The sequence below is a fragment of the Leuciscus leuciscus genome, assembly GCF_965113295.1.
Source record: "Leuciscus leuciscus genome assembly, chromosome: 22".
Classification (NCBI taxonomy): Eukaryota; Metazoa; Chordata; class Actinopteri; order Cypriniformes; family Leuciscidae; genus Leuciscus; species Leuciscus leuciscus.
The window spans coordinates 9,952,893-9,971,636 of record NC_138746.1 but is presented as its reverse complement, the minus strand read 5'-3'; the positions used below and the strand labels follow the sequence as shown (position 1 = coordinate 9,971,636).

The 18,744-nt window shown below is 36.6% G+C and overlaps 2 protein-coding genes and 1 long non-coding RNA gene across 4 annotated transcripts; 1 reads left to right on the top strand and 2 right to left on the bottom strand.

The window, feature by feature from the left end:
- Window positions 1-97: 97 nt before the first annotated feature.
- Window positions 98-8,551, bottom strand: manba (mannosidase, beta A, lysosomal). The gene is made up of 17 exons (XM_082153064.1): window positions 8,179-8,551; window positions 7,976-8,074; window positions 7,717-7,818; window positions 7,420-7,593; window positions 6,829-6,952; window positions 6,537-6,703; window positions 6,295-6,399; window positions 6,055-6,206; window positions 5,813-5,930; window positions 5,645-5,731; window positions 4,680-4,847; window positions 4,380-4,598; window positions 3,166-3,330; window positions 2,832-2,976; window positions 2,532-2,677; window positions 1,034-1,294; window positions 98-825 (listed from the first exon to the last, which is right to left on the bottom strand). The coding sequence occupies exons 1-17, from the start codon at window positions 8,395-8,397 to the stop codon at window positions 595-597; spliced, it is 2,682 nt and encodes an 893-aa protein (XP_082009190.1). The 5' UTR covers window positions 8,398-8,551; the 3' UTR covers window positions 98-594.
- Window positions 8,552-9,779: 1,228 nt separating this feature from the next.
- Window positions 9,780-11,079, top strand: LOC309486003. Its single transcript, XR_014201362.1, has 2 exons — window positions 9,780-10,061; window positions 10,216-11,079. It is a non-coding gene; the product is annotated as an uncharacterized lncRNA (long non-coding RNA).
- Window positions 10,892-18,043, bottom strand: ube2d3 (ubiquitin-conjugating enzyme E2D 3). Of its 2 annotated transcripts, XM_082153053.1 has the most exons (8): window positions 17,714-18,043; window positions 16,635-16,698; window positions 16,514-16,545; window positions 15,854-15,931; window positions 15,665-15,770; window positions 14,487-14,580; window positions 13,864-13,945; window positions 10,892-11,501 (listed from the first exon to the last, which is right to left on the bottom strand). In XM_082153053.1, the coding sequence occupies exons 1-7, from the start codon at window positions 17,735-17,737 to the stop codon at window positions 13,897-13,899; spliced, it is 447 nt and encodes a 148-aa protein (XP_082009179.1). In that variant the 5' UTR covers window positions 17,738-18,043; the 3' UTR covers window positions 10,892-11,501; window positions 13,864-13,896. The 2 variants fall into 2 exon arrangements, with proteins under 2 accessions (XP_082009179.1, XP_082009180.1); XM_082153054.1 differs by lacking the exon at window positions 13,864-13,945 and having other exon boundaries at window positions 17,714-18,041.
- Between the last annotated feature and the right edge of the window lie 701 nt (window positions 18,044-18,744).

The window sequence follows — 18,744 nt, the reverse complement described above, 5'->3', positions numbered from 1 at the left end:
CCATGACTTTGTGTTTTCAAAAATAGTCACATTAAGTAAAAATAGAAGTGTACACACACACACACACACACACACACTTTATATTATTACAACCCATTTATTTCAATCGATTCAAGTATTCCACAAAAATGAACTATGCACTTTGTTTTTATATTGTTAGAAACAATATGACATTAAAAGAAGGAAACACTTTACAATAAGGTTCGATTAGTTAACATTAGTTAATTCATTAAAAATTAACAATGATCAATAAATTTGTTATAGTATTTATTAATCCCTTTTAAAAATTAGTTAATAAAAATAACTATTCATTGTTTGTCATGTAAGCTCAAATCAATGAAATAATATTAACAGATACAACTTTTGATTTTAATAATGTAAATGTTGAAATTAACATTACAATTAATCATTAACTAATGCAGGTAACTAATGTTAACAAATAGAACCTTGTTGTAAATTGTTACCAAAACATTTTAGTAATTAACAAGGCCATCCTGGGTAGAGAACAAAGGGCCCCGCAATATTTTTATCAATTTCATTTGTATAGAAGATTGTAAAGAAGCTGTCAGTCAGACAACTAGATGCATCATAAAATCAGTAGACATCTCTGAGAGACGTGATATGAAGATTTGCAGTGATTTCTTTGGCAGTGGTGGGTCTCCATGCTCCAAAAGTAACTGTGGAGTTTTTAGACAGCATCAGGAAGCCATTGACATTAAAGTCACCAGGAATGTCATCTACATCCAGCCAAACATACACAGCAGGAAAGGAGCAATACAAAGTCACAACAAAGTTCTGCATAGTTCCAGTATCCTTTACGGTAAACTGCAATACACAAAAAACACACACACACAAAAAAAAACCTGTCAGTCATTTGAGGGATTTGTTTCCTAAGAAAAAAAAACAGATGTCATTTACTTTAAGTAACGCCTCTGTTTGTAAAGAAACCCATTTTAGCAATGTGGCAAATGAGTGAATTAGCTGAAGTGAGTGCATTAGTAAACGGTGTGTGTTGAGAATGTGTCTCTCTCACCGTGATGTTGGGTTTCTGCAAACCTTCTGCATGTCGTGGAGAGCTGAGGAAGATGTGATTGTGAGGGCTGATCATTTGACCTTCCGGGCTACTGAGATGAAAGGTGACGATGCAGGAGCGCCGTGTGCAGTTCCCACATTGCGTCAGGAGAGCAGATATAGGATGCTGAAACACAAGGGTGCTCCCTCCTGCTTTTATTGTAGTCACATTAGACTCTAAAGAACACACAGCATCAAAGCTGCTCCAGCTGTATAATTCCACCTGTGTAAACATAAACATACAGTACATAGAACATGACAAATATGACAAAATTAAAGCATGTTTACGCTATAGCACTAGTAAGCCTTTTAGTACTAGATGTGTTTTACCCAAAACAAAGAACTGGAAACATGCTATTTTAGAAATATGAATGATTTACTATTTTACTTTCTTAAAACTCAAGGATGAAGTATAGGGTTTTTCACACTTGAAATGGTTAACCCTGGGTCATTCCAAACCCTTGGTAAAAATAATCCTGGGTTTTCTTGCTTCACATTGCTCATAATTAACAATCATGAGGTTAACAATTAATTAACAGATTAATCCTGGTTAAATATAAACCGAGGTTTCACTCTGTACATTCCTAAACCCTGAGTAAACGTTCTTATTCATTGACATCTTGTCAATGTTATTGACTGAATGAATTCTGCATGCAATGTGTTTACATAAGAGCTGTGGCTTTGCACATCCTCATTGCTGACTGTACAATTAAGTTTTTTCCTGGACTTTCTGGTCTGTTCCTCACTCCAGTTGACACGTTTTCCATCACCACTCAACAAATATTCCCTTCAAATGCTGAATCTACCGTTTATACATCACACTGTGTTTTAATGACTGTCCAAAACATGTGAATATGAAGCATGCCATTGGGTATCGGTTGCGAAGCACTGAGACATAACATTCTAAAGCTAGAGAAGTCACACTAGACTTGGCACACAAAATGTACACAGACACTGTAACAGTCCTGTACTGTACAGTACTGTAACACGCTGAATTCAACATAACAAATAGTAATAAATTCAAAATGTAAAAACAGACAATCTACTCTTTACAAAAATATGCATTCTTTTAATTCAAACAAGAGGTCATACCATGACGTATCAATCTTCTGCTGGTCACACGTCTTCACGTAATGCGAATTCGCAGGTCAGAGTTAACCAAACTTGAACTTAGAAATGCAGCAAAATGCTAAACTTTCCACACAAGCTTGCGTTTCTGGTCTGACTCATTCACATGCGTATAAATGGAAGTCAATGAAAAGAAAAGTGTAGTGTGAACGCCCCTTAACACTGGATCATTTACACACAAAAAACAGTGCTAACTCTGCTCCAGAGCAGGGTTTCATAAGTCCGGGTAAAAAGTGGTGCAAACCCAGCTTCTATATTGCAAGTATAAATTAATATGTCACAATTTTGTTTCAATGATATTGTAAAATAACCACAAAGCACTGTCCTCCTACCTTGGCTGTGACATTGTGCTGCTCAGAGTGACTGTCAGAGACGGCATACATCAGCAGGTCTCCCTTATCCTCAACCCCCATTGAGAGTATAGGAGCATAAAAATCTGTAGCCCAGTAGTGCAGCATTTTCCATTTACCACCAAACTCTGAATGTGCGAGAGATTTCCCAGTCAAGAAGCATACTTTAACTTTGTACGCTCACAGTAACAAATCAATTACCATTAAAATTACGTTTAATAAACAAGAAGGCTTTCCTCTATAGTGATGAACAGCAATAGTCCTTATTCAATATTCATTTACCTACAGAGGACCAGGATGGCCCCTGCCAGATATCATTGAGCTGCCAATAAAGAGTGCCCATTGTATGACCTTTGCCCTCGATAATGTCACTACGGCTGCGGCGGTAGAATTCTGTTTGAATCTTCACACACTGTGCCTGCATTACCTGTTCAAACCAAAGAGAGTGATAAAAAGTCTCACTAAAGCTGCTTTTATTTGATCAAAAATGCAGTGAAATAGTAAAATTGTGAAATGTTATAACAATTTAAAATAACTGTTTTCTATGTTATTGTATTTTAAAATGTCATTTATTGCTGAGATGGCAAAACTTGTAGTGCATTTATAGAATGTTCACCTGAGTGATATAAATAGTGTCTCTGTATTTCTGCACTGGGTCTGTGCTGTTGGGGAGAATGTAATGTAGTTCTGCTTGCTTTAGCATCTGCTGGTTTCCAGCTTCATGATGCTGCCGATGAGATGAGAAATTGCTGCTGAAATCCCAGTCTGAAGACACTGAAACCTGGTTGGAGGGGAGAAGTTGAAAAATAAAGAGGGCTTATTTTTCAGGTTCATTCCCTTGTTAAAAATGAAGTGCGCTTCATTTTATTGAATGTGCACTTCTAGTGTACTTCAAATCTTAAAAGTACATAAAAAATTTTTTTTTTAAACTGTACTTGCAGATATATTAATGAAATAAAGGGCCATTTTAGTGTACTTAAAGAGTACATTTGCCTGAATTTCTTAACACACTCAAGTACACTTTTAAAAAGTGCACTTTGTAATAATGTCCAATTAAAAGTTTTACTGTACATTTTAAACCATCATGTACAAGAACTTTATTATATTTTTTAATGTATTGCGAAATTTGATATTTAAAAGTCAATATATTTTAAATGTACTACATTGCAACTTCAATTCAAATGTGTGATTACAAATATATTTAAATACACGAAACCAGTTTCAATAGAAATTACATTAATGTATAATAACCATATTTCAAAGACAATAGAATTAAAAAAGGTAATTAGTAGTAATTGTAAGTAATTACTGAAATTACATATAAAGATGTACTTACATCTTTAACTGGGGGGAAAACACTCTAAAGTTCAGCTACTGGCATTTGATATAAATTTAAGCTATAATATATTTTCATTTAATTCCAATTAACATGCAATTGTCTGAAAACATAATATTCAGTTTGCACTTAAAGTATATACTTTTTAAGTATATTATTTCCTTAAGTATTCTTTTTTTTTAATATTCTAAAGTGTACTTCTTTTTCACAAAGGTTTCAACGAAAGATTACGAAGGTCATTTTTTACTGCACTTATGAATAATGTGCTCTGATGAATTGTTGAAATTGGCTCAACCAATGGCATGCGTTTGGGGTGGGACTATCTGTTTGTCCAAACAATTGAAGGTGGAAAGTCATTACTTGTGCAATTCATTTTGGTGCCACTACTGGCATAAAACTAGTGACATTAATCAGGCCTTACTTAGTACTTGGTGTTCCAAACTACACATTCTAAAAATCTCAGAAAGCAGGTAGACTTGTATTAAGTGTAGTACCTTACTAAGTGTGGACAATGAAGGCCAGGACTGGTAGCCATACTCTGAGGCAAAGCGTGTCCGAGGGAAAGCAGTCCAGTCCCAGCAATCGTTGTAATAGCTATAATAGTGTGTGTCTCCATAGTGGGGGTCATAGGGGTCCTGAGCCACCCAGCCTTCCTTCTCAGACTCAACCCCATTGGTTGGGCTGGACACTAGAAAAGGACGAGTGCTGTCCTCCTTAATTAAAGCACATCATCCATTAATAAGACTTTAGATAGTACTTTGATGTAAGTCTGTGTGCATGTATCTCAGTCTCACCTGCAGAACAATGTCTCTGATGTTCTCAACATACAGTTTGACATAATCTTTCACGTACAGTGGGCGCTCAGCAACAGTTATGTTGAACCAGTCAGTTGCTATGGCAGCTTCATTCTCATTGTTCCCGCTCCAGATGACCACAGAGGGGTGCGATTTCAACCGTCGCACCTGAACAACAATAAATGTCCATAAAAGTACAAACAATGACTGGTAGGTCTAATTTAAGGCTAATTTATGATAAACCTCTTCTATGACGAGCATTAAGAATTTCTTCTACGATGAGCTTCTTTTAAACTCCTGAACTGAACTAAATTACATTTTTATATATTTTTTTGAAGGGAATAACAATCAAACTGTCATGCTATCATAATGAATAAATATTTCTATTTACCTTTAATTTACATTTATTTCATTTTAGTACTTCAAATTATTACGTTACAAGGTATTTTATTTCAGTTACTTGACAGGGCAACATTTCTAAGTTTTTTAACTTATTTTTTTATTTATATAATAAATAAATGTTCATATTTTATGTAGTTTCAGATTTATTTTTATTTAACATTTTTAAATGTTATACTTTTTTTTTTTTTTATAATTTTAGTTTTAGTTAACAAGACCTTCATGACTATGTCAAGACTTTTTGACATGTGCAAGGTTACCTCAGGTTGTAAAATGTCATGTGGTGCGACACACCAGAAACGGCATGATATTCATGAAGTAATAATTCATATTTGTAATAAAAAACTTTTTTTTAAAGAAAGATTAAGGCGTGTAGTGTACACTCAAATGTATTCAAGATGTAAGGAAAATATATTGTATTATGATATTTTAGAATCATTCCATTTGAACTTTTCTTTAAAAAAATTATTAAAGTTTTTCCAAACGCTCTTTTAGGTCATTGGCCCTTTTATTGGTCATTTATTTGAGGTGAACACAGAATTTAAGAGAGTACTGTGTATGCAAACCTGCTGCGTGACCTCCTCCCTCACTGTCTGTATAAAATCCTTCTCTGTAGGGTACAGCGCACAGGCAAACATGAAGTCCTGCCAAATCTGACATAAGGGCAAACAAATGACCAAATCAATTGCATTTAAATCATATCACAGGTGGAGGATTTCAAATGACAAGCTTACCATGATTCCATACATATCACACAGGCTGTAGAAGATGCCTTGCTCATAAACTCCACCACCCCAGACTCTTAAAGCATTCATATTCGCCTTCTGTGCAGACCGGAGCAGGATTGTGATCCTGAAATGCCAATCCATAAACATGACAAGACGGTTAAAGTTTGAAAGTGATTCCACATTAAATAGAATTCATCTGGTCACTGAACCAGTTTGTTTTAGTGTAGTTAGGCTGTTAATCTTCTCACATGTCAGTGGTAACCTGGTCCTGAAATGCATGTACAGGAATCCAGTTTGAACCTTTCAGGAAAATTGGTTTCCCATTAATCCGGAAGTAGAAGCTGAGGCCAGGGGAGGAGGGTATGGGCTCCTGGATCAACTCCACTGTGCGGAAAGCAACCTGAAACAGAACACCACAACGCAAGAGTGAAACGATGCAGACTGAAGCAAGACTTCGAAAAAATGAGAAGAACAGTGAAAGATGTTACCTTTCGCTGTGCATTAAATGTCTCTCCACCCTCCAAGTTGATATCCGTCTTCAGGTCATAGAGAGGCTGCTCTCCATGTCCAAATGGCCACCACAAACTGACACTCTTGAAGTGAACAAATTATTTATCATCATCATATATACACTATATAGTGTGATATTACCTCTGCACTGGAATAAGGAGGAATAAGGGACGATATGACACATGATGGTCATCATCAAGCAAACTAGAACTGATTTTACCTGGTTGACCTGGAAGACAAAGGACTTTCTACTCTGTCCAGGTGTAAGAGACAGTTGAAATGCCTCTGAATGTAATAACGGTATGGACAGAAGGACAAGACCCTTAGATGCAACAACAACATCGAAGAACAATTCCACTTCAACATTCCAGCTTGAATGTGCAGAGTCTGGATACAGGGAAAGACAGAAATTATATGGGGGAAAAGAGGGAATTTTCTTTCTATGTTGATTTGTTTTGCTATTATATTAATGTTTAAAACCCCTTCTCATTCATATGCAAATATGTGTGTACCATATTTTGGAACTGCGGTAAAACTTAGAACCCTTAAAGTGTTGAAGACTTCCAGCTGAACTCCCTTCCAGATGCCCAGAGTGGGGAAAGATGGACCCCAGTCCCAGCTAAATGAGCTTTGAGCCTCAAAACACCAAAAGACCAAAAACTTAATCACAATCAGGAAATAAATAACAAAAAAGATATTACAAATCTCACATTTCAGATGTGATGTTATATCTGTCGTGTCATTTCTCTACATCACGGCAAAAACTATATGTCCATATAACCGACCTGCATCAAACAGCACAGTTCAGGAAGCAGTCGTTGGAAAAATGGTAAGAACTCAACAAAAGGTTGTGTGTATAATGTGTGAATAGTGTGAAGAATCAATCTTAACCACTGATTCTTCAATTACTCCATGTAATGTTTTTTCTTTGCAATGAAAAAAAAAAAATCCTTGACACAGCTATAAACTCTTCCTGGCCTTATAAGTGATTTTGTTTGAGGATGAGCCAAACTATCCAGCAGGTAGCATTATGCAAATGTATCACATGGTACATACTGTATCTAATGGTCCATTTGTGTTTGTGAATGTGACATGGTTCCTACCTTTCGGATAAAGTTAACATGACACTCTCCTTTCTGTACAGGAGGAGGACAATCAGGTGGTACCCTGTATTCAGTGTGGGCATGACTCTTCTGAGATGCATATGTCACAGCTGACATAATCCACACTTGAAGAATATTCTCTTGATCCTTAAGCAATCCAGTAACTTCAAAATCCTGAAGACAAAATATGCTTTATTTATTATAAAGTCTTTTTTAAGTTGACCCATTATTATAGTCTATAAACATACAACTGTAAAAACTTGTGCTTGCACACAAAACAGTTAGTTATTCATTTACATATCTGCGAAACATGTTGTCTGTCTTTCCGATGGTGACTCCATTGAGTGAAATTGTAGAGATTGTGTCGACTCCTTCAAACACCAGGACGGCTTTCATTTTCTCTCTGTAAAGAGCATTAAGTATTTGATCTGTGGTCTTGTCTAAATATAAATATAAATATAACTATAATTATAATTATAGTATTCTTGACATTCTGGCTCTAGGTGTGTGGTACAAATCAGAGGGCAGGTTTAGTTGAACCTGGAGGTTTTCTGACTTGCCTAACATGAGTAGGTGCTGAGAATGATGTAGTGTAAGTCCAGTTGTCAAGTGAAATCCATCTGTAGGCCAGGTCATTAAACCTATAATATGGATCCTGTTGACACAGAATAAAGTTTTTATGAACATTCATTTCACAGTGTTTGGGATCGTAATACTGACTTTGAGTGAAACAATGTAAATGTGTCTGTCTGAATGTACCGAGATGAATCCCTGACGCTGCAGAGCAGTATGAACACATCCTGGTACCTCGGCACTGAGAGAAACAGATGAGTTTGAGTTCAGCAACTGCCATTTCCCGTTCAGAGAGGTGAGATCAACTCCCAGACTGGGACTTTTCACTTCAGACGCAAATGCGCTGTCAAGAAAAAGGGCCTCTAAAAGGTAAAAGCACGCAAAAGACCGTACCGCACGATTCATGTCTATTGATCATGGCAAAATGTACACTATCAAAGTCCTCTTTATATTACGTTGTTGAACCACGGGATGTAAAGTCATAAACACACCACCCTCTTGGTGTTTTCTGCTGCACTTCCCGGTTGAAATCAAAAGTACAAGGACGATCAGCTGCTCTCTCACGTGAAAGCAAAAACATCCGGTAGCGTTTAAAGGGACAGTTCACCCAAAAATGAACAATCTGTCATTAATAACTCAACCTCATGTCGTTTCAAATCCGCATTCGTTCATCATCGGAACCCAAATGAAGATCTTTTTGATGAAATCTGAGAGCTTTCTTTCCCTCCATTGGCAGCTCCACAACTACCAATTTGACGCTTCAAAAAGTTAATAAAGAGATCGTAAAACTAATCCATATGACTTGAGCGGTTTAGTCCAAATTTTCTGAAGACACACGATCGCTTAATATGATGAACAGATTGAATTTAGGCTTTTATTCACATTTAAACACTGATCAGCGAACATAAACAGAAGCTCAACCGAACATGCTTGATCCGCGAGAGCAAACCTCATTGGTTCTTGCGAAAGCTCAAACGTGCTGCGTAACACGAGAATGAACCTCATTGGTTCTCGCACACCAAGGGAACATGCTTGAGCTTTCCTTTACCACAACTGGAGAGGCGGTATTAACATTAAGTGACATGGCATCTGACGCACAGAAGCCAATGGCACATGTCACTATGCGTATTGGCACATCCGGTCTTCATTGGCATGTGCCAGTGGATAGTGGCATGTGTCACTGACATTATTGGCATGTGCCAGTGGTGGATAGTGGCATGTGTCACTGACATCGCAACACACTGACACTGACATGTCACCTGACTGACACCGAGTCGCGACACCTCCAGTAGTGACTGACAGATTAATCAAACACCTATAGCCTACTGACGTAATTGTGGCACAAAATCCTAAATAAATAGCCTAATTTTGTGATTTTTAAAATATCAATTAAACGAATTAAAGTGCATTAATATTTTTTCAAACGTGTTATTTGTGTCAGTGTCACGTCTGTATTTGATTGGTATGTGCCACTGAATGTTTTGTAATACCAGAGCTACTTTATGTTGTTTATCTCGCAAAGTCACAAACTGCCCATTCTAGGAAAGACACGAAATAAATCTCTCATGGGTCACTACGAATAACGTAACAGTCACGTCCGTTACTGTGACATGTGCCATTGGCTTCTGTGCGTCAGATGACATGTCACTTAATGTTAAAACTGGCTTCTGTGCGTCAGATGCCATGTCACTTAATGTTAAAACTGGCTTCTGTGCGTCAGATGCCATGTCACTTAATGTTAAAACTGCTACTGGAGAACTGGGGCCTACACTATGAAGCTGGTTTAGGTGGATAGCCAGGTATGTTTCAGTTTAGTTTGTGCCAACCCTGGGTTTTAGGAATCATGAAAATGGCTCAGCTTTTAGCAGTGTTCATCATCATACTTACATCCAAGTGGTAGTTGCATAGCAGCCAAAGCATGGACATAAAGTTCTCAGATTTCATCAAAAAGATCTTCTTTTGTGTTCCGAAAAAGTCGAACGAAAGTCTTGCAGGTTTGGAACGACATAAGGGTGAGTAATTAATGACAGAATTTTCATTTTTGGGTGACCTATACCTTTAAGTTAAAGGTATAGCGGAGGATCTTTTCAAATTTTAGATAAGACCCGCCCTCTCCACTTTTTGAAAAGTTTGATTGATTCACCAGAATGATTGACAATTAGGAGGACCAATAGTATAGGTTACCCACCAGGAAGTAAAACATCCTCCGCTATACCTTTAAAGGTATGTGGTTGTAAAAGTGTATAAAAAATTCATATACATATTTATATATATTCGAAGTGAAATTATGAGGGTTTTTATTATGCCTGCACTGCTACGTGGTTTGGATTTTGGTTCATCTTTGTATAACAAGAATCTTAAATCCATTCAATGATTGGTTCAGGTGTTCTTGTTGCTGCTTACATCGTTACACCAGTAAGTGGCTTTTTTGTGTATTTGAAGGTGAAAGCATTCACAAAACACTTTACAACAAAAATGATGAGTCTGTCAGAGGAAGTGAATAGATTCAATCACTTAATTATCTTCAAAAACACCAATTCGTTCAGTAACGAAACACCAATAGAAATGCAGTTTAAAAATCGCTCATTTAAGAGCACGTTTCATTATAAAATATTTCTGAATTATATCACTGGCTTGCAAAAATAAAAGACAATTAAGATTATTTTATATATCTTACAATACTAAATTTCTTAGCATCCAAGATAAATATAAAAATTATTTTTGTCCATACCAAACCTTATCAAGAACACTAAATCAGCAGTTGCTTTTAATTCTGAATGATTCATGACCCTTCAAGTGATAAACCATAGCCACTTTCATGTGGAAAAACACATTCATCTACATTAATTTAAATACAAATAGTGAAAAGTAAAACAGAAAAACAGAACCACACAGTATAACGAGTTATTCATCTTTATTGAAGGGAAAAAGTAGTGGGACTTTAAATAGATATTTAAGCCAATCGAGTGAGTTGTATTTCAGTGTCACAGCTGTGTAAGGTTGGGCCAAGAGCTGATCCGAATGTTGCAAATCTTTACAATCAAGCACAATATAGGAATCGGTCCCAATCTCCCACTGATGTACAACATCTGACCTTTTCTCCTGTGATTGCATGCACTCCAGGAGTAAGGCCCCAAAAAAAGCAGAACAACCTAAAGACATTCTCTCTCCGAGCGGTTCAGAGAAAATACACTGTGGTCATACAGGCATGACGTGTTGTGAAGTGAGGAGTTGATTGGTAGAGATCAAAGATAGGCAGAGCTGAGTGTGGATGAGCTTCCGTCAGATTGACGAGGTCCATCTCAAGACTTTGTAGTGTGGAAAGGCCAGAAGCAGGCCTGCATTCATGTTTGAGCATAAAACTGGGGTTATGCCTCCATAAGAGACAGATGGAGAAAAATGGTCTTGCAACAGTGTCCAAAACATGAGAGAACAAACAGTTTGTTAATGTGTCCAGCCAACATCACATGGCATATTTCTGAGTCCATTCCCGTGCTATTCTGTTGTATCTGCAAAAAGGGAAAAAAACATTAAGCATTTGAAATCCAGTGATCCTTCATGCAGCCATTGCTTCCAAAAAGCAGTTTTCTGATGACTCAAGTACGTATGTAATTGCTCCTTTAAAGGTGCAGTAAGCGATTTCTTTAGAAACACCGTCGACAGCCAATATAACGAATACGCTATGCAACACAGGCAACCACTAACAACTGGCACATCAGACAGCTCACGTAAGTCTAGATGAATCAGTGCAATCCACTTTTGTTTCCTATTTACACAGACAGGACTATGTACAAAGTAGTGCTGCCAATCAATATAAAAATGTATTTAATCTCACATTTTTCTGCAATTAATCGTGATTAATCGCATCTAACATTAAAGTTAATATATTTTATATTGTAATACTTAAACATTGAATCTGCAAAATAATGTAGAAACAACATATTAAAGATGGTATATTTTAAATACTTGTTTAATGGCATCTTTTACTATGCACTATGAATGAAGGCCAGTATCACTGATACCAGTACTGATACTGACGATTCTATTAAATGGACCCCAGTAGGTTTTTTCCTACTGGTCCAGTCAGGCCGGTTCAGATTTTTACCTGCCCTGCTAAAATGCACAAAAATGAATAAATAAATATTGTTTTCGTTGTTTTTGACCTATATAAACTTGTAGGTCTAACAGGTAAAAATACAGAAATTTAATAATCAAACACTGCATAAGTTATAAATTGAATAAAGATTAATTCTTATTAAAGCTACAAAAGTTATTCAGTAAAGAGTAGTGATTTTCCCTTTGTCATTTTTTGTTTTATTAACATTAATGAGCAGGTTTATTGGGCTGCTGGCACGTTGTCTAAAGCAGCATTCTGTGCATGCATTTAGGGTGTTTGTTCATCGTACTTGAATGTTTTAATAGCACTTGAATTAATTATAGCATGATCATATACTGTAGTGCAGCTAAAGGATGACAGAAAAAAATGGTTGTTGCGCAAACTGCATTAAAGGGATAGTTCACTTTGAAATTAATTTTTGGTATGTTGTAGCTTACCTCAAGGGCATCCAAGATGTAGGTGTCTTTTTTTCCGCAGTGGTTTCAATTTTTATATTTTTAGGTCAAACCGTTCTTGTCTGTCAGTCATATAATGCAGGTCTATGGTCATTATCTCAAAACACAAGCACAGAGTCCAAATTAAAACAATTCCCCGTCGTCCAAATTAAACAATTCCCCATCGTAAGTACACATTGATGGCCTAAGACACGAAACGAGCGGTTTGTGTGAGAAACGAACAGTATTTATATCGTTTTTACGTCTTGAACACAGCTGCGTCCAAGTGATCTGATCTGACGCGTGCGCAGACTGGTGCATAGATATATACACTAGATGTCGCCTTAAAGACATTTGTTCCAATGAACTGCCGTAGACAAGGCGACATCTAGTGTATATATCTATACCCGCCCGTGCTCTCAGATCATTTGGACGCAGCTGTGTTCAAGAGGTAAAAACGATATAAATACTGTTCGTTTTCTCACACAAACCGCTCGTTTCGTGTCTTAGGCCATCAATGTGTACTTACGATGGGGAATTGTTTAATTTGGACAGTTTGACCTAAAAATATAAAAATTGAAACTATTGCGGAAAAAAAGACACCTACATCTTGGATGCCCTTGAGGTAAGCTAAAACATACCAAAAATTAATTTCAAAGTGAACTATCCCTTTAAATATTTTTAGTAAGTTAAATTGGAAGAAAAAAATTCTCACAAAAATGTCACTTTCATTTTGACAGCCCTAGTACAAACACAATATTTTTTTCAGTACACACACAGAACAGACATCTAGAAAATATTGGCAACATTTTGTGTTTAGGCGTTGATTTACATTTTCAACAGCGTTTCTCAGAGATCGCTTACTGCATCTTTAATGATGTATTTCAGTTTATCACTTTTTTACTTGCCCATTTTCATAAACAAAATCTTATTTTTCAGAAGCTTATAGTTTAAATGTATACTATATTTCTGCTAGCATTCTGAAGCTTCGCATGCGGTCACAAACCAAAAATGCTCAGCCACTACAATTTACAGCTAACAATTTTTTACATACCTAACAAAAACATCATGCTACTGTAAGACTATGGCTGATTAAAAGCCATGCTTACAGTAAGGTTTAATGCAGGACTGAATAAACCCTAACAAATCAGAAGACACTGCTGCATTTGAGAAAGATAAAAGCAAATCTGACTTTCCTGTGCATTTTTCAGTCATTTCAGAAGAGACGTGATAGCATGTATTAGTGATGCACACCTGCTGTAGCCACACGCTCATGCTGCACCACACTGGAAGCGGAGTGCTTCACTCTCTCTACAGTACCTCTAATGTTCACTGTGCAGAGTTGCCCTTCACCTACAGCATGGCATATTTCTCTGTCCATTCCTTTGCCATTCTATTATACCTGATAGAGCATGGTGTGTTAGAGAAGGAGAGGTCTATTCACTTCTATTATATTTACATGCTTTTTTTCGAACCGTTTTGAATGACTGTTGTAGTCCTTGCTGTTCTTACAGCCTTTTCTTTTAAAATAAACCTAGTGTCTTAAAATGATACCCACAGCTATGTCACTTCATTAGAAAAGACTGACATAAGGTGCCCTTTTTTCTTTTACATACTTTTTACACCTGCAAAATGTTGTTAAATGACGGTTTGATGCTGATATTAAATGTGATAAACTGCTGTAATCTGTGTAGCAAGCTCATCTGATTCTATTTGTTGCTGACTGCGTACAAAATTCTGACAGTAAAATCAGTTTTCAGTTTAAATGAAATAATGGGAGATAACAGATAAACAGTAAAAAAAAAATGATAAAACAATTAAAAAAAAGTTAAGAAAAAATATTTAAGAACAAAATGTTAAAAATAGCAAATACTGTAATACAACATATCCGATATGCGCATGCATGCGTGTAAAAATACTTGTGTGCTTCAGTCTGTACGTACTTCTCTGTGTCTGTTTTATAGATTCTGGCAATCTCTGGCACAAGAGGGTCGTCTGGATTGGGGTCACATAAGAGTGAGCAGATGGACAGGAGAACTACAGAGAGGACACATAAACCACAATATTCCATGAGTTGCTCTACTTGACATGGAATCTTGTTTCTTTTCCCAAATCTTCACTCAAGTCACTTTAGCAGGAGATTATAAAGTTTCCTCCTTTTGTTCACTTTTAATTACTATATTTGCATCCTTTACCGTGGTAAAGTAGAAAAATGCTGTAGGACAAATACCTTTTTACTTGCACATCAAATTCCATTTAACACAGTGTGTGCTTGTTAGACTTGCTAAGGTACATCAAGTTTATTTGTATAGTGCATTTTGTACATGCCAGTAATTTAGTTCCACTTTCGCTGGCAGTGTAACATCAAATATAGGCTAAATGCCTTGCACCTGTGAAAGATAAAATTTGCTCTGTAGACCTTTTACAACAAGGGTCAGTTGCTTTGGAACTTCGGGAAAATACAAAGGGACAAGAGATGGTCTCTGTCCTATGAAAATTATACATTTAGTCCTGGTTCGCTTAGCGTTCACAATGTAATTTTTTAAAGATACAAAAAAATATATATATATTTAGCAATGTGTGCCGAGCTAAATGTCCGTACATATGATGGTATATGATGGCACTGACGACTTGTGAAGAGCTTATAAAATGTGTAAAGGAAGCAAAACAGCGGCAGGAATCCCTTGGTCACACACACAAACGAAGATCTGCTGCGAGGAGACGCGATTCTGATGTCTGTAACGAACTGTGATAGGCAACATCGCAACTAAGATGAGATAAAACAGGTATGCTTGAACGAAGCATTTCCTTTTCAGGGTCGCATCTTATGACATCATGTCCTGTTTTTGGTTCGTTTACATGCCTTTAGTACGCGTTGCGTTAATATTTCATTCGAACCGCACTAGAATTCATTTGGAAGCAGACTGAGACCCATCTTTTCAGGGGTCTCGGTCCACTTGTTTGGTGTGCACCAAGGTACAGACGCCAACGTTCACACTTATTCAAATGAACCGCACAATATATATTTTTGTATGTATGCATATATACACACACCGCAGTTACAGCCCAAGCTCTATCTGACCATTTTCTAATAAAGCAACATCTATTATTGTGCATGTACCTTTAGAAATAGTAAGTGCAGGTGACCACTGGGACCTGAGGATATCCAGACAGATGCTGCCATTACTGTTTATGTTAGGATGGTAGATTCTTGTAGTAAAAGCAACCTAACACAGAGAAAACAATGTTATACACACCTACAAATAAACACACAAAGGGGAAAAAAAAGCATTTTTACCAAAGTTCTCACCTTAGGTGGTTTAAAGGGGTAATCTGTTGGGAAGTGTATGGTTAGGAAAAATACGCCACCCTGATATGGACTTTCATTCTGTATTTATATAAAAAAGGAAAAAAAATACAATTCTGTTCAAAAGATTGGGGTCAGATTTTCTTTTTTGTTTTCACAGAAAGGACGCATTAAATTGATTTTAAAATAAATTGACAGTGAAGATATTTAAATGTAACAAAAGATTCCTTTTTAAAATAAATGCTGTACTCTTGAACTTTCTAGTCATTAAAGAATCCAGAATAAGAATGTATCATGTTTACTCAAAAAATATTAAGCAGAACTGTTTTCAACAAAGTGTCTTGAGCACCAAATCATCATATTAGAATGATTTCTGAAGGATCATGTGACACTGAAGACTGGAGTAATAATGCTGAAAATTCAGCTTGGCTATCACATGAATAAATTACATTTTAAAACATTCAAATAGAAAATGATGTATTTTTATTTCACAAATTACTTTCCCCCCCCCTGTATTCTTGATCAAGTAACTGGTAAGATTGGCGAGCATAAGAGACTTTCAAAAACATAAAAAAAATCTTACAAACCCCAAACCTTTGAATGGTAGTGTACATTTTCTGCCAGTATTATACTATTTAGTAACATGCTTTTTATTGTACTCACCGGTCCCATGATTGTTGCCTGCCAGTGGAATACTACAGAAGAGATCACACGTACAACATCAGTTTACAGTAAATACATACAACCATAAACACCACAATATATGTAAAGTCCGGGATCTCACCGTCATCCCCCACTGGACCTGCTGAACACTGTGCAGGAGGATCACGTGCCAAATCAGTCAATTCCTAGAGGGAAGAGTCAGAATGAGTTTTATGAAACAAGCATGCAGAACTGCTGAAAAGATGTAGACTCTCCATAATGAAGGGTCAATAATGGCGCTGGCCTCTTTTATCACTATAGTGACAGCAAGATGAAACCAGCAGATAGAATGTTTAGCAGCACAGTGTATTTATAGTTCTAGAGAGGGGTCATGAGGGAGAAGAGCTGGAACACAACCTGAACGAGCCCCACAGGCATGTCCGTCTGCGCCCTCCACTTTAAGAGCACTACGTTTATTTTTATTTCAACATGTCTGTTGGGTGGGAAGACACCTAAGGGTTTTTCATGACAGGGAGGTTGCTAACGGTCATCATTCTAGAGCTTTTCAATTGCACAACCACAGACAGGTTTGAATTTCCCAACACACTGAAACATAGGAACATATATGGTTTGATAGGTTTACTTCATAATATGGATTCAAAACTGTTTAGGATCCCAAATGAAACCTTGCAGTCCCTAAAGGTCAAATAAAAAGGTGCAGTTTTAAGGAGACCTGACGTTTAGTTTTTGTTTCGTATAGACAACCTATGGTAAGAATTTAATTTCCACATCACGAGACAAAGCGCGATAATGATAATAATTTGAATAATTGTTATTTGTTTCAATATCAATATTGTGTGAGATTTGTCATCTGTAATATTAATTAAATATTTTATAATACGACGTACGACTTCTGTCTTCCGTAAATAATTATTAGCCGTCAAGCCCTGTATTCACACTCCCTGACAGTGGCATGTTATAATTGTATATATAAAGACTTCAGGTGTGGAATAATAAATAAAACAACATATTTGATATCCTTATAAATACACATGCATATAACTCGTTCGTCGTTTGTACTAATAATAAGCACACACGACACTCGCTTTATAAGCAATACGCCAACACAACACGCTGCTAGATGACTGAAATAATTAAAGATACACTGGTTTATAATATATCTGGCATATATATTTATACTCCATATCATTTCTCACTTACCTTTTGGATTCGTTTAAGCGCCATCTTCCCACTGGGTGTAGTGGCTCCTGAATAACTAGCGCCCTAAATCTCGCTCTCTTTCTCAATATGTGAGCTAACCTGAGAGCTAGCCAGCTAACTAGACACAAACTAACATTAAATATGGCAGGACGTCAAAAAATCTAGCTTACATTCAATGTCTAAAAATCATAAGGCAATCAAACGTGTGAATACAGACAGGCCCTGATCCCTGTCGATGACTGTAATGCTGATGTGTGTACACTTCGTTCTCTTTCAGTTTGTCAGTGCTGACACAAGATGTCCGTGAGCTTGTTGTTAGCACTTCTAGCTGCTTCTTCTAATCGTGCGGATTAAATGGCGAATCAAAGCGCAATTATGAGCCGAGCGCCACCGTGAGCGCTGGATGAAAAACTGGGCAGCGTTAACCATTTTTAACGCTGCCAAGGTTTCCAACTGTTATTGTCAAGGAGAATTGTAAAGGGATTATCTGAATCATGTGTATGTTATTCCTTGGAACTTAAATATTTCTATATGGAATGCAAAGATAATGGTCCTGGCACAGTTAAACTTAGACAATTATAGGTTTAAACCTTCTTTTTTTTTTCTACAATCTATGGTTTAAACACACAGAGAGGACATTTGTGAAAGGGAGGTGACTTCACCATTGAGCTTTGAAGAAAAAATACTTAAATTACAACTGTGGTATGAAATGAAAATGACATTGTGTTTGTGATGTCATGGAAGGCCTGTGGTCATTTGGGATGAAGGGAGATTACTAAGGTTCTCCATGGCATTTTGATTTCAATATTTTCTAGTTGTTCTTGATTAACTGTGCAAGGATTAAGGATGAGGATTTTATTTTTTTCAATAATTACAATTTCTACCCCATAAAATATTTTAGCTGGCCTAGGCTAACTACAAAATTATTATTTTTATAATGTGTATTCATTATAAAAATGTCCATGTAGTTTTATGATTTTATGATTTGAATTGAATTAGGCTCAGCCTTATTTAGTTTTGAGGGGGTGAAT

What these genes read in the sequence shown, in the direction of transcription:
- manba (XM_082153064.1), bottom strand. Translation starts at nt 8,397, where the DNA reads ATGAATCGTGCGGTACGGTCTTTTGCGTGCTTTTACCTTTTAGAGGCC. An exon ending in GACCAGGTTACCACTGACAT is followed by an intron (nt 5,931 to 6,054) that starts GTGAGAAGATTA and finishes TTGGCATTTCAG; the next exon opens with GATCACAATCCTGCTCCGGT. An exon ending in TCAGAGACATTGTTCTGCAG is followed by an intron (nt 4,599 to 4,679) that starts GTGAGACTGAGA and finishes GCTTTAATTAAG; the next exon opens with GAGGACAGCACTCGTCCTTT.
- ube2d3 (XM_082153053.1), bottom strand. Translation starts at nt 17,737, where the DNA reads ATGGCGCTTAAACGAATCCAAAAG. An exon ending in ACCCCTTTAAACCACCTAAG is followed by an intron (nt 15,771 to 15,853) that starts GTGAGAACTTTG and finishes TCTCTGTGTTAG; the next exon opens with GTTGCTTTTACTACAAGAAT. An exon ending in TATAAAACAGACACAGAGAA is followed by an intron (nt 13,946 to 14,486) that starts GTACGTACAGAC and finishes ATGCTCTATCAG; the next exon opens with GTATAATAGAATGGCAAAGG.